General features: G+C 50.9%; 1 protein-coding gene across 1 annotated transcript in view; it reads left to right on the forward strand.

Moving 5' to 3' along the window:
- Positions 1-504: 504 nt before the first annotated feature.
- Positions 505-15,000, forward strand: part of ano2b (anoctamin 2b) — a gene marked incomplete at both ends in the record, with an annotated part of 42,911 nt that continues 28,415 nt past the window's right edge. The window contains 15 exons of the mRNA XM_083691921.1: positions 505-532; positions 1,592-1,767; positions 2,853-2,894; positions 3,260-3,631; positions 7,318-7,416; positions 7,867-8,012; positions 8,141-8,195; positions 8,362-8,413; positions 9,281-9,336; positions 9,451-9,498; positions 9,773-9,837; positions 10,075-10,209; positions 10,469-10,629; positions 12,233-12,315; positions 13,463-13,546. Coding sequence (XP_083548047.1) covers positions 505-532; positions 1,592-1,767; positions 2,853-2,894; positions 3,260-3,631; positions 7,318-7,416; positions 7,867-8,012; positions 8,141-8,195; positions 8,362-8,413; positions 9,281-9,336; positions 9,451-9,498; positions 9,773-9,837; positions 10,075-10,209; positions 10,469-10,629; positions 12,233-12,315; positions 13,463-13,546 — 1,602 coding nt within the window. The remainder of the gene's footprint in view (positions 533-1,591; positions 1,768-2,852; positions 2,895-3,259; positions 3,632-7,317; positions 7,417-7,866; positions 8,013-8,140; positions 8,196-8,361; positions 8,414-9,280; positions 9,337-9,450; positions 9,499-9,772; positions 9,838-10,074; positions 10,210-10,468; positions 10,630-12,232; positions 12,316-13,462; positions 13,547-15,000) is intronic.

Here is a 15,000-nt window from a genome sequence, read left to right on the forward strand (position 1 = left end):
TTAACGACAGAGTCCGCCAAGCAACCCGACCCCCGGGCCTCTTACACTCACACTCACTCCTCAACATTTAACATCGTTTGCTTCTGATTAGCCACGGTGAGCCTAGATGTATTGGCCCAAAACAAACAGACCCATATGGAACCCCATCTACTGACGGCGACGAATATTTGAAACGTTGCAATAACACGTCATCGTCTCATTAACCTCTCTTAAAAAACTGTTGTGTCAGTATATTATGCTTAAACCCCTAAACCCCTAAACCCTGACAGAAGGTCGGGCAATTACTGCAGGTTTCTCCTGCCCTAAGCCCTATACTGGTGTCGGCTGTACTGAGTCGTCCTGAGGGCCATAATAAGCCTTCGGGCGGGCGGGCAGACGGGTAATTAGCGGCGACAGCACCGTAAGCTTGACGTTCTGACGGGATCTGACGGGAGAGGATTCACATTGTTGTTGTCTTCCATCTCACCTGACTGACTGACTGACTGACTGTCGCAAAGCGGCGCCATGGCCGTCCGCAAGTCCCCTTCCACAGGTAGGTGCGATAGTCGAGGCCTAGAGGCGACTGTACCTTCCAAACAGACCTCCAGGGACGGGCGAATTCTAGACTCCCGGACCCTCCCTTTCCCCTAGGCCTATACCGTTAGAACCGCGTGGCTAGGGAAGGCTGTAGACTACTGTTGTGCAATGTGCGATCGGATCGGTTTAATTCGATTACCGAATCTCGCACGCGTCTCTATCAGAGGATGTTATTGTCTATAATCCGAATCCGTCTATAGACCGATGTATACGAGAACTTTAGACGCTGTAATTATGCTGTTTGGAAGATATGTCGACTTTTCAAAGTATCTGGAGCCTGTTGCATAAGCAACAACCGGTTATAATCCGGGTCTCTCGAGAACTGTTAGGCGTGTGGATGACCCAGCAAATACGTTAGGACGCACAAAGCAAACTGTCCCATGAGTCAAATGAAACAGATCCTCTTTGGAGATGTTCAAAAATGACACCGGATCGCGGACTGCGGGTAGCCACATGACACGTGTGTGTGCGTGTGCGTGTGTGTGTGTGTGTGTGTGTGTGTGTGTGTGTGTGTGTGTGTGTGTGTGCGCCTGGGACATCCCGTTCGCAGGAGTTCCCCCCAGTAGACCTGTGACCGGTGTCAGCGCTGCGTGTGTGTGAGTGAGTGAGTGAGTGTGTGCGTGCGTGTATGTGTGTCTGAGTGAGTGTGTGTGTGTGTGTGTGTGTGTGTGTGTGTGTGTGTGCCTGGGACACCCCGTTCGCAGTAGTTCCCCCAGTAGACCTGTGACCGGTGTCAGCGCTGTGTGTGTGTGTGTGTGTGTGTGTGTGTGTGTGTGTGTGTGGGGGGGGGGGTTTCAAGTCTGTGGTCATGGCAGTAGAGCCGGTGTGTGTGTAAGGCCTCTCCTCTCCGTGCCACTGTCCACGGTGCTGAATCGGAGCACAGCGCGTTGGCGTTACTATGGCTACGCTAGCCTATATCCCTAAATAAGCACACCGTTAACCCACTCACAGTCAGAGCAATGGCTCAGCGCACGATCCGGAGTGTGTGAGCGGGATGCACGTCTGTCTCTTTCAGAAACATGGAACGGAGTCAGAGCCAGAGTCACCACCGCGCTGAGCGAGTCCTCCTCCATCCACAGCGACATCTTCTACTGCCTGACGCGCGAGCTCTCCGGGGTGGGTGCGGACTCGGCGTACAGCCCGTGTGACCACGAGGACCCCGGGGAATATTCGCCAGAACGGTCGAAGCCGGTGAGTGTAACTTTGATACTGTATGGGCGTGTTACAGACAATGAGCAGCAGTCTCCTTCTCTCTCTCTCTCTCTCTCTCTCTCTCTCTCTCTCTGTGTGTGTGTGTGTGTGTGTGTGTGTGTTATCACTGTCCGGGTAACGATCACATGGTTACCTTACAACCACCAAAAATAGAATAACATACGTTCAACCCTAACTACTAACCCTAATCCTAACTACTAACCCTAACCCTAACCCTAACTACTAACCCTAAGTACTAACCCTAACTACTAACCCTAACAAGTCCTGTCCAGAGGACGATCACATGGTTACCTTACAACCACCAAAAATAGAATAACATACGTTCAACCCTAACTACTAACCCTAACCCTAACTACTAACCCTAACCCTAACTACTAACCCTAACTACTAACCCTAACTACTAACCCTAACCCTAACTACTAACCCTAACCCTAACTACTAACCCTAACTACTAACCCTAACTACTAACCCTAACCCTAACTACTAACCCTAACCCTAACTACTAACCCTAACTACTAACCCTAACCCTAAACACACCTAACCACACCTGGAAGCTAGTTGTTTGTGACAATCAACAAACAAGTGAACATAATTCAAACGCATCTCTCTGAGTTAGCCTAAGTGGCCAAAAAGACTGGCATTCGCCCTAGCATCTGTGGCCCTAAACAGCAGAAGCATCCCAGAGCGTGTTAGAGGAATCACAGGTGTCTCCTCATTATCGTAATTAGGGGAAGGATCGATCTGACCAATCACGGATCATGTAGCGGTCCCGAGATGCGCGTGTGCCAACTCTCAGTTTCTCCGGTTGGCAGCAGAGAGCGCGCGCAGCTCCCCAGAATCAGACGGGTAGATCGGTGTCAAGACGGTTAGGTCGTTAGAGTCGTTAGAGAGCCTAATTGTTCGATAGACGCACTCGGCGAGGCGGTTATCACGATGAAGAGCTGAGTGAGAGATGACTCGCTTCTCCGTTCCTTCGAGGTGGCGGAATACCGTTATGACCCGCAACGTGCGCCTTTACCGTGAGCTCCACGCATTAAACTGTTCTCCCCTGTGTGTTTCCAAAGCGTAACAGTATGCAGCCGTCTCCGCGTGAGGAAAAGATTCCCGTGAGTATTCACTATTTTTTGTAAAAGAGTGTTTTCATTTGTGTGTTTTCATTTGACATTCCATGTGTACTGAAATCATGCATGGTATGTGTCAGGTGACAGGACGATGTGAGAAGTGAGTGTTTTCCATCTTGAGAAGCCATCTAGGATGTGCAGTCTTTACGTGCAGAACTTCACTAACACATCTTGGTTCAAGGACATTGTGTGAGCGAGCTCATTACTGTTAATGCTGGGATAAAATTAAAGTGTGCACCCTATAGCCCACCTCCCACCCCCCGCCCCCTCCCTGAAGACCACTGCTATAGCAAGTGTTTAACAGCGTCGATGTTCCATGCCCCCCTCCCCCCCACCCCTGCCTCCAACAGGTGGTGGACTCCCCTCCCGTGACCCCCCAGGACGGGGCTGGGAGCAGGGGGGCCCTGTACTTCTCCGACGGCCTGAGGAAGGTGGACTATGTCCTGGTCTTCCAGCGCCGCAGGCGGGGCTCGGTGAGGGGGGGCGGGGGCTCCCCTGGTCCACACCGCCTCTCTGTCATCTCCAACGGCAGCTTCCCTCCTTCGGCTGGGTCTGGGTCTGGGCCCGTGGGGGGTCTGGGGCCGGGCCAGGGGCCTGGGGAGGTGTGTGTGGAGCTGGGCCCGGACGCGCAGGACCCGGCGGAGGGGGAGAAGGCGCTGATCCGAGAGGAGTTTGAAGCCAGCCTGCTGGAGGCGGGGCTAGAGATGGAGAGAGACAGCGAGGTGAGGAACATCGCTGTGTGTGTGTGTGTGTGTGTGTGTGTGTGTGTTGGGGGGGGGGGGGGGGGGGTGTCACTCTTTGTGCCCTTGTGTGTGTGGGTGGGGGGGTATATATATATGTGTGTGTGTGTATCTCTATTGCCCGTGTGTGTGTGGGTGGGGGGGTATATATATATATGTGTGTTTGTTTATCTCTATTGCCCGTGTGTGTGTGGGTGGGGGGGTATATATATATATATGTGTGTGTGTTTATCTCTATTGCCCGTGTGTGTGTGTGTGTGTGTTGGGGGGGGGGGGGGGGGGGGGGTGTCACTCTTTGTGCCCTTGTGTGTGTGGGTGGGGGGGTATATATATATGTGTGTGTGTTTATCTCTATTGCCCGTGTGTGTGTGTGTGTGTGTATGTGGGCGCTGTAATGGTTTGTGATGAATTACTTCACAAGTGTTGAGTTATTTCAGGAGTGAGAGAGAGAGAGAGAGAGAGAGAGAGAGATGATGTGTGTGAGACAGAAAGAGACATTAGCTGTGTCATTTTAGGGAAATGAGGTGTGTGTGTGTGTGTGGTAGAGAGATACTGGTGTAGCCACACACACACACACACACACACACACACACACACACACACCCACCCCTCATTCCCCTCTGCTGGCACGCTGGTTGGATATCTGCCATTCCACTCATTTCATGGTGCTACCCCCGGGTTTCCCTCTGCTGTTTTATTCATTAAGGACCCTCTTCTCAGGGTAAACAAGTTATCATTGATGACATAAACCATGATTTATGGATATTGGTTCAGGGCTGAATCTGTAGAGAAAAGAGAGAGAATATATACTGTAATAATCACTCTGTCTTGCGTGTTTTGTCTTTGTATTCATTTGGAACTGGGGAAGAAGGCGTCTTGCTGCTGAAACAGTTGGTTTAATAAATGATTAGTGTCCGAGAACGAACCTTCTCCTCTTATTGGTCGAAGCCTTGCCATAGGTGTGTGCCATGCACAGATTAACATCTGTGTCTCACTCTCTGTTATCTACTGGCTTGGCCTGGCCTCTCTACCATACATAGATTAAAATCTGTGCGTTCTCTCTACCATCTACTGGCCTGGCCTGAGTTACGGCTAGTCTGAGGTGAGGTGAGATGCGTTCTCTCTGCTATCTACTGGCCTGGCCTGGCCTGGCCTGGCCTGTGCGTTCTCTCGGTGTGGATTAATCAGATTGATGACACCAGAGAGTTGGAGTCAACAGTCCAGATTACCAGCCTGGTCAACAGAGTGGTCCGCTGGCTGGCTGGCTGGCTGGCTGGCTGGCTGGCTGGACGGCTGGCTCTTAGCTCTAGTCTGCCTGCCATGTCTTCCTATAGGGCCATAGTTATCGAATGAATGAATGAATTAATTAATGACTTATTAATTATTAAGTTATGCAACGCAAGTCGTTTGTCCTCATAAGTGGGTGAGTGTGTTGCTGATTGGATGAATGGCTTCTCTTGTCTTCTGGAAAGCTTGGTAAACAAATGGTCCCCGACACGTGGAGGCAGAAATCGGAGGACGGGCTCATTGTAATGCATGGAATGGATCCCGTCCTCCGATTTCTACCTCCACCAGCCTCCCCTGCAACGATTCCTCTTCTCTTTTCTCCTTTCGTCTTCTCTCCTCTCCTCTCCTCCTCCTCTCCTCTCTCCTCCTCTCCTCCTCCTCTCCTCTCTCCTCCTCTCCTCCTCCTCACCTCTCTCCTCTCCTCCTCCTCTCCTCTCCTCTACTGAGGGGGGTCCCCAGGGTATGCACTGTTTCGTTCTGGCCCAAGGCTTGATGAGTTGAACCAAACGTGTTAGAACTTGGATGGAACTAAAACAACGTCTGGGAGTCTCCCAGGAGTAGATTGGGTCACCGTGTTAGAGCCATCAACCTCCTCCTGCATCGGGTCACGGGGAGATCCTCGAATGTGAATGTCACCGCCCCCTACCCCCTCCCCCCCACCCCCCCCCCCACGGTCTCCATGGTGCCCCCTCACAGTACCCCCCCCACTCACCCAGACCCCCTCTCAGCGACCTAGTTACCCCCCTCCCCCTGCTGAGATTAAGCGCGCTAATTGGAATATCCTATTCTAATTAACCTTCTCAGATCCACACAGTATTTTTATCCCTTCGCTTTTTGGAAAAGGGAAACCGACATGATGGAGAGAGTGGTAGAGAAGAAAGAGAGAGAGAGAGAGAGAGAGAGAGAGAGAGAGAGAGAGAGAGAGAGAGAGAGAGAGAGAGAGAGAGAGAGAGAGAGAGAGAGAGAGAGAGAGAGAGAGAGAGAGAGAGAGAGAGAGAGAGAGAGAGAGAGAGAGAGAGAGAGAGAGAGAGAGAGAGAGAGAGAGAGAGAGAGAGAGAGAGAGGGGTAGAGAAGAGAGAGAGAGAGAGAGAGAGAGAGAGAGAGTGGTAGAGAAGAGAGAGAGAGAGCGAGAGCGAGAGAATCACATTAGCTTCAGGTTTCTGCCAATGCATTCTGCCTCCTCCTTTTCTCTCCCTTCGTTTCTCTCCTCTCCTCTCCTTGTTTGTCTGTTTGTCTCAGGATCGGGGGGGTCGGGTTACTACCTGTCAACTCTGGGGGCTCAGAGCTGGGCTCCGGGTCGGGTTACACACTAAGAAAGATGCCTGCTGATAGTGATTGGGTGGGTTTTATATCTGGTACGCTCGAGTGGTCTCTGGGCGGTATCTGAGGCACAGATTAAGCCTCCTTGTCCTGGACAAGATCTCCAACGGAGATTGTTTCTCCAGTGAAAGTGCGATTCGGTCCAGGATTTGACTTTGTTTGTGTCTTAAACTCATTTAGTGCCGAAGGTGAATAAAGTCGCACAAATTGTCAATGTTCTAGAGTGTCAAGGGTGACTTTATTCACCAAAAATGCACACATTATGAAGCTTCATTTTGTAGCCAATCAAAGTATTGTTGCTAGGTAGACACCACATAAAACTGTGGTGAGTGTTCCGGAATTCTTTGCCAGTTGGTGAGTTTAAGTGCCTTCTTTTCCACCAATTAGCCTCGTCTCTGCGGTTCTAAGTGAAGTTGGAGAGATATTTCGGATTTCAGGCCAACTCCTCCAAGGACAACCATTTTGGGATAAATGCTAAATGGGATGCTTGGGATGACCCAACTCTGATGTCACCCCATTGAAGTTATAGATATTTAAAACGGTTACAGTTAGTGGTTAGGGTCTAGGGTAGGGTTAGGCTTTAGGGTTGATGTTGGGGGTTAGGGTTAAGGTTAGAGTTTAGGGTAGGGTTAGGGTTGATGTTGGGGGGTTAGGGTTAAGGTTAGAGTTTAGGATAGGGTTAGGCTTTAGGGTTGATGTTAGGGTTAAGGTTAGAGTTTAGGGTAGGGTTAGGCTTTAGGGTTGATGTTAGGGTTAAGGTTAGAGTTTAGGGTAGGGTTAGGCTTTAGGGTTGATGTTAGGGTTAAGGTTAGAGTTTAGGGTAGGGTAGCATTCACCCTTTACCCAAAGCTGCTGCTGTATGTTATTTATAACAGGAAGGAAGATTTTAGTTGATTGGTTTTAGTTCCCTAGAATGAGATGCCTTCCTAACCCTCTTCTCCACTCTCTCCCCCAGACGAGGGCTTATGGCCCCAGCTTCCTAACCCTCTTCTCCCCTCTCTCCCCCAGACGAGGGCTTATGGCCCCAGCTTCCTAACCCTCTTCTCCACTCTCTCCCCCAGACGAGGGCTTATGGCCCCAGCTTCACGCGTCTGCACGCTCCCTGGCCTGTACTCAGCAGGGAGGCAGAGTTCCTCAAGATCAAGATGCCCACCAAGAAGGTGAGACCACTCAGCATTACCATGTGTAGATGGATGGAGGGATGGATGGATGGATGGATGGATAGACAGATGGATAGACGGACAAACGGACGGATAGATGGATGGGTTGGTGCCGGATTGATTGTTCAGCTTGATAAATTAATTGATTGGTTGATGTATTTATTGATTGATTATTTGATTGCTTCTTTGATTTATTGATTGATGTATTGATTGATGGGTTGATGGATATTTTGACTGATTATTTGATTGATTGATGTATTGACTGATTGGTGTATAGGTTGATTGATGTATGGATTGATTGGTGTATTGATTGGTTGATGTATGGATTGATTGATGTATGGATTGATTGGTGTATTGATTGATGTATTGACTGATTGGTGTATTGATTGATTGATGTATTGATTGGTTGATGTATGTATTGATGTGTGTATTGACTGTTGCCCCTGGCAGAGTTATGAGCTGAAGGAGGAGAGTGGTCTGAGTGCTGGTATGAGCACCATGTGGAGGAAGATGAACCAGCCCTTCCAGCCCAACGTCCCCCAGCAGAGTCGCACCAAACACCTCTCCCACTGCTTCTCCAGGGACAAGCTCCACCTGTGAGAGAGGGGAGGGGGAGGGAGGGAGGGAGGGGGGGGGGAGGAGGAGGAGGAGGAGGAGAGAGAGAGACTCTTTCCGACCAGGCTAGTGTGTCTCATGGACATGTCTCATGTTGTGTTCTCCTCAGATACAACATCCAGTCTAAGGACACGTTCTTTGACAACGCCACACGGGGGCGCATAGTGAGTCTGACTCATCAAGGAGTCGTGTGTGGATATATCCTGTCTAGTGTGTGTGTGTGTTTCTCTTCCGTGTGTGTACATCTCTTGTCTCAGGTGTGTGTGTGTGGGTCTGTGTTTGTGTGTATGTCTCTTAATCTCAGGTGTGCCTGTGGTTCTCCTCCCCCAGGTGTACGAGGTCCTCAGACGTACCGCGTGCACCCGGACCTGCCAGACCATGGGTGAGACCCTCTGCAACCCCACTGTGGGGACCAAAGATGGCGGCAGCCGCAGCAGTTACTGATGCCCAACTGTGGGCGCGCCATCTTTCTGCCTGCCTGGCTGCTGTTGTGGGGAATCTCCAGGAAAGCCAGTCGGGGGGGGGGGGGGAGGAGGGAGGTGCGTGGGTGGGTGGGGGGGCAGTTTGGCCTCTACCATATGGCACATTGGCTGACACAGCAAACCAGAAGGCCCCGGGAGGGAGAGGGGGAGAGAGAGGGGGAGGGAGAGAGAAGAGGAGAGGGAAGGAGAGAGGGAAAGGTCATCCCTCCATCCTGCCTCTTGTTCCTCGTCTTTCACTGTTATCCGTCTCTCTCCTGCATTCCCTCTTTCTGTCCTCTCCTCCTCCTTCTCTTCCCTCTCTCCTTCTCTTCCCTCTCTCCGTCCTCTCCTGGAGTGAATGAAGTGGGTCACTGTTCCTGGGTCAGGCCCAGATGGCCTTCTGGGAGTTGTGCTCCCCCGTAGCTGCCGTTGGTTCATTAATAGCGCGTTGGTGTTTCTGGCCCCTCTGAGAGCTGATAAATTATTTGATTAAAGCTTGTTCTACATGCCAGCGTGCTCCTGAGGCCTGCGTTCGATTGGCTGCTCCAGCAGAACGAGACTTCAGAAGCATGGGAGGGGGGTCCAGTTCTAATTTGGGCGATTATGTTTTCTGTGTGTTGAGCAAAATCAACTATCCTCTAACATGCTTCTCTCCCTCTCTCCCCCCCTCTCCCCCTCTCTCTCTCTTCCCCCCTTCTCTCTCTCTCTCTCTCTCTCTCTCTCTCTCTCTCTCTCTCCCCTCCCTCTCTCTCCCCCTGTCCTCATTTCCCCTCCCCCCCCCCCCTCAGGCATCTCCACATTGATAGCTAAAGGAGCCTATGACTCTGCCTTCCCTCTACATGATGTAAGTGATAGTTTGTCCCTGCTCCTGGGGGGGGCTGGGGGGAGGGGGAGGGGGGGGGGGGGGTGTTGTTGTTGTTTATCTGTGTTTCCTCTGACTCTTCTTTTCCACCTGCAGGGGGACTATAAGGTCGAAGGTCACTCAGAGGAGAGGAACGACAGACAAGTAGGTCTCTCTCTCTCTCTCTCGCTCTCTCTCGCTCTCTGTGGCTCATTATCTCCGCTTTCTCTCTCTTTCTCTGTGATCTTCTCATTCTCATTCTATTCTCTCCCTCTCTCCTGAATACATGTTCAAAATCAAACCCAGGTGCTCACTGACATCTCTTATCTCCTCTCCTCCTCCCCCTCCACTCTCCTCTCCTCTCCTCCCCCCTCTACTCTCCTCCTCTTCTCCTCTCCTCTCCCCTCCTCTCCCCTCCTCTCCCCTCCTCTCCTCCCAGCTGCTGCATGATGAGTGGGCCAGATACGGAGCCTTCTATAAATACCAACCTGTGGATCTGATCAGGTACACACACACACACACACACACACACACACACACACACACACACACACACACACACACACACACACTGTGGATCTGATCAGGTACACACACACACACACACACACACACACACACTCACACTGTGGATCTGATCAGGTACACACACACACACACACACACACACACACACACACACACACACACACACACCCCTAACCGTTTACTTCCTCCTGCCCTGTGACCTCTGGCCTCCAGGAAGTACTTTGGGGAGAAGATCGGGCTGTACTTTGCCTGGCTGGGCGTGTACACCCAGCTGCTCATCCCCGCCTCCATCGTAGGCATCATCGTCTTCTTCTACGGCTGCGCTACTGTTGACACCAACGTACCCAGGTACACACACACACACACACACACACACACACACACACACACACTCTCTCTCTCCCTCCCACCGGACACCGACATGCTGTACCTGGCTCTGGGCTAGAATGTGTGGGTGGGGCACAGAAGGTAAGACTGACCTAAAGGTTGGGGAGTGTGTGTGTGTGTGTGTGTGTGTGTGTGCGCATGCACGTGTGAATGTGTGTGTGTGTGTGAGTGTGCATGCGTGTGCGCGTGTGTGTGTGTGTGTGTGTGTGTGTTCCCCCAGCCTGGAGATGTGTGATGAGCATCAGAACTTCACCATGTGTCCCCTGTGTGACGGAGCGTGTGACTTCTGGCACCTGAGCACGGCGTGTGGCACGGCCCGGGCATCTCACCTGTTTGACAACCCTGCCACCGTCTTCTTTGCCATCTTCATGTCCCTCTGGGGTAAGACAAGGTTCTGTTACCCCCTACAAACCCCTTTGCCACTGCGGTGTGTGCGTGCGTGTGTGTGTTCTGTTACTCTTTCTGTGTGTGTGTGTGTGTGTGAGTGTGTTCTGTTACTGTGTGTGTGTGTTTGTTCTGTTACTCTTTCGGTGTGGGGTGTGTGTTCTCTTTGTCTTTTGGTGTGTGTGTATATGTTCTGTTGCTGTGTGTGTGTATATGTTCTGCTGCTGTGTGTGTGTCTGTGTTCTGTTACTCTTTCAGTGTGGGGTGTGTGTTCTCTTTGTCTTTTGGGGTGTGTGTGTGTGTGTGTGTGTGTGTGTGTGTGTGTGTGTGTGTGTGTGTGTGTATATGTTCTGCTGCTGTGTGTGTGTGTGTGTGTGTGTGTGTCTGGACAGGTCTTTCATAACAGGACTCTGGCGGTTGACATGTCTGATGATTGTCATCGGTTCCTTGCGGCCATTGTCTGTTTCCCGCAAACTCATTCTCACAAGTGACACACAACACTTCCTGTGTTGAACGGAGAGAGAGAGAGAGGGAACAGCAGTGAACAGACACGGGGGGGCGAGCGAGGCACAGACCCCCCCCACCTGCCCAACTGAATGGTGCACCAAAGGAGGGATGGAGAGAGAGATATAGAGAGGGAGATAAAGAGATGGAGAGAGAGAGAGAGAAGAGAGAGAGATGGATAGAGGAGAGGGAGAGAGAGAGAGAGAGAGAGAGAGATGGATAGAGGAGAGAGAGAGATATAGAGAGGGAGATAAAGAGATGGAGAGATTTAGAGAGAAGAGAGAGAGATGGATAGAGGAGAGAGGAGATGAAGATATGGAGAGAGAGAGAGAGAGAGAGAGAGAGAGCACTGCTAAGCCCCTCGGCTCTCCCCTCCACCTGGGGGTCTGACAGGCTCTCCCCTCCACCTGGGGGTCTGACAGGCAGGGGCGTACAGTTACCACTCCTCTCCTCACGGCCGCCACTGATGGACGCTTTGTCTGCTCTGCTGAAACGGCTTCTCTTTCAGCGGCTGCGTGTGTGTCTGTGTGTGTTCTGTTACTGTGTGTGTGTGTGGGGGGGGGGGGGGGTGGGACGTGTGTGTTTGTGTGTGCACAGGTAATCTGTGTGTGTGTGTGTGTGTGTGTGTGTGTCTACAGGTGGGCTGACTGAGTGTGCGATTGGTCATAAATATCTAATGCCCCCCTTCACCCCCAGTGGAGGTCCTACTGTGAGGTATAATACATAGTTCTGGCCCCCCTACACAGATACACACACACACACACACACACACACACACACACACACACACACACACACACACACACACACTCCTGGCTGTACATGAACCTGCCATTGTTCCTGTGGTTTTCAATCCTTTAATAAATTGCTTCTCCAAATGAATGAATGAATGAATGAATGAATGAATGAATGGGCCACAGTGGGCGCTGAGAACAGACACAGGGGTCCGAGTGAGACGTACCCCCCACCTGCCCAACTGAATGGGCAACTAAAGGAGAGATGGAGAGATGGACACAGAGAGAGAGAGAGAGAGCCTAAATGTCAAAGTGTGTCTAACTGTGTGTGCGTGTGTGTGTGTGTTTGTGTGTCTCTGCAGCGGCTATGTTCCTGGAACACTGGAAGCGAAGACAGATCAGTCTGAACCACAGCTGGGATCTGACGGGACTTGAGGAGGAAGAGGTACACACACACACACACACACACACACACACCCTGACCCCTGACCTGTGGGCCTGAGAGGTCACAGTGAGGTGACAGAGAGGGTCAGCATTAAGTGTTAATGACCTCCGAGGCCGCGGTCCAGCCAGCACACTGCCATCAGAGAAGCTGTAGAGAGCCTGTGTCTACTGACACCTCCACAGTCAACGGAGACACACACACACACACACACACACACACACACGCACATACACACACACACACACACACAAGGATGCACACACAAACAAACACACGCACGCACACACACACACACACACACACACACACACACACACACACACACACACCCCCAAACACCCAAACACACTACTGTACACATCTACACCCTATCTCTATGGATTATTCTGGCGTTATTAGCTGGTTGACAACAGATGAAACCATGTTCCCATTTTGCTCCCAAACACTAAGAACATGTACCTGTAAACACCTGTAAACACCTGTAAAAGTACCTGTAAAAGTACCTGTAAACACCTGTAAACACCTGTAAAAGCACCTGTAAACACCTGTAAAAGTACCTGTAAACACCTGTAAAAGCACCTGTAAACACCTGTAAACACCTGTAAAAGCACCTGTAAACACCTGTAAACACCCGTAAACACCTGTAAAAGTACCTGTAAACACCTGTAAACACCTGTAAAAGCACCTGTAAACACCTGTAAAAGCACCTGTAAACACCTGTAAACACCTGTAAAAGTACCTGTAAACACCTGTAAAAGTACCTGTAAACACCTGTAAACACCTGTAAACACCTGTAAAAGTACCTGTAAACACCTGTAAAAGCACCTCCCTCACTCCTCTGTTCACCTCAACACTGTTGTCACTCTCTGTTGCACATGGCTACCATCTTCGTCAGCATCGAGCCCAGGTTTGACTTTCTTTATCTGTGGCTGCCCCCCCCCCCCCTAACCCTAGCCCCCCCCCCCAGTGAGTGAGAGGCTAGCCTGCCACCCAGGGAGTGACAGTTGTGACGTCTGCTGTGACCCCGGCAATGCTTGTAACGCGGCTGCTTCCAGCTTTTAATCCGGCACATTATAGCGGCACTCTGACCACTGCTGGGACTTTACTGGGACCTGAATGACGGCTTTGCCTTCTTCCCGCCTCCCAGGAACACCCCAGGCCAAAGTACGAGACCATCCTCCTGGAGAAGAGGCTGAAGAACAAACGGAATAACAAGAAGAAGAAGGATGAGGTAAGGATGACAGGATGAAATAAGGATGAAATAAGGATGAAATAAGGATATAATAATAATATAATAATATAATATAATATATATATGCCATTTAGCTGACGCTTTTATCCAAAGAGACTTATATTGCAGTGAGTTCATACATTTCAGTATATATGGTCCCAGTGGGAATCGAACCCCCAACCTAAGCGTTGTTAGCGCCATGCTCTACCAACTGAGCCACAGAGGACCAGGATGACAGGTGAAGCCCCAATCCTGAACTAGAATGCATCTGCAAGGGGGATTCTCCATTGTCCAACTTCTCCATTATCCTTTAGCCCAGAACCAGGTTTTAACCTGTACCTGGGGTACAGATTTACCCTCTAAGAGATCAATCAAATACCCTGTTTTTTACACTGACTGGGCAATGCGACACCGTAGTTCACCCAGTGATTAAAAACAACACTATTCCAACTGTCTCTTAGTGATACAACAGCCTGGATGAACAGATCAGAACAGGATGGAACAGAACGGAACGGATGCTAATGTTAGTTGGTAGAAAATGGGTCAAGTCATACCAAGTCACCCTGGACTGTGCCCATTGGCCCAAACTAGCGGCAGATTGCTTAGCCATATTTGGGCGTTAGCATGCATGGTGCAGTATGGTGTGTTGGAAGGCTAGCTCAGAGGGGTGCCATGGTTTCGGGGGGGGAGGACATGTTCCTCTACCCCCATTCCAAACCCCCTGTTCCCAGAGGCAGACAGACGCGTGGTGAGGTCTGGATCAGGGGAGGCCGGCGGAGGTAGAAAATCGGAGGACGGGCTCATTGTAACACATTGTAACACGACGTGTTTCCGTTCCATGCGTTGCAATGATGGACCTCCGATTTCTACCTCCACCAGCCTCCCTTGGTCACACAGCTCAACTTTTCCGTCTCGTAGACGACTCCAATCCGGTCAGATCTAGACATTCCCAGGGCGTAGAGGTTGGGGTTGGGGAGGGTTTGAGGGCAGCATGGGACTGCATGTCCCATGATGCATTGTGTTGGCCTGAGGCGTATGGATGATAAGAGGCAGTGTGTCTGCGTTCAGGGCCAATCAGGGCATAACAGACCATGTGATCCAAGTAACTAATCAGGCCAGTGCCCAATCTGAACCCAACTGTTGGCTACTGTGTGTGTCCGTGTGTGTGTGTCCGTGTGTGTGTCTGTTTCTATGTGTGTCCAAGGCTCTGTGTGTCTGTGTGTGTCCGTGTGTCTGTGTGTATCTGTGTCTGTGTGTGTCCCCGTGTCTGTGTGTCTGTCTGTCTGTGTGTGTGTGTGTCTGTGTGTGTCCGTGTGTCTGTGTGTATCTGTGTCTGTGTGTGTCCCCGTGTCTGTGTGTCTGTCTGTCTGTGTGTGTGTGTGTCTGTGTGTGTCTGTGTGTGTCCATGTGTCCAAGGCTGTGTGTGTGTGTCCGTGTGTGTGTCTGTGTGTGTG

The sequence above is a fragment of the Argentina silus genome (genome assembly GCF_951799395.1).
Source record: "Argentina silus genome assembly, chromosome: 20".
Lineage (NCBI taxonomy): Eukaryota > Metazoa > Chordata > Actinopteri > Argentiniformes > Argentinidae > Argentina > Argentina silus.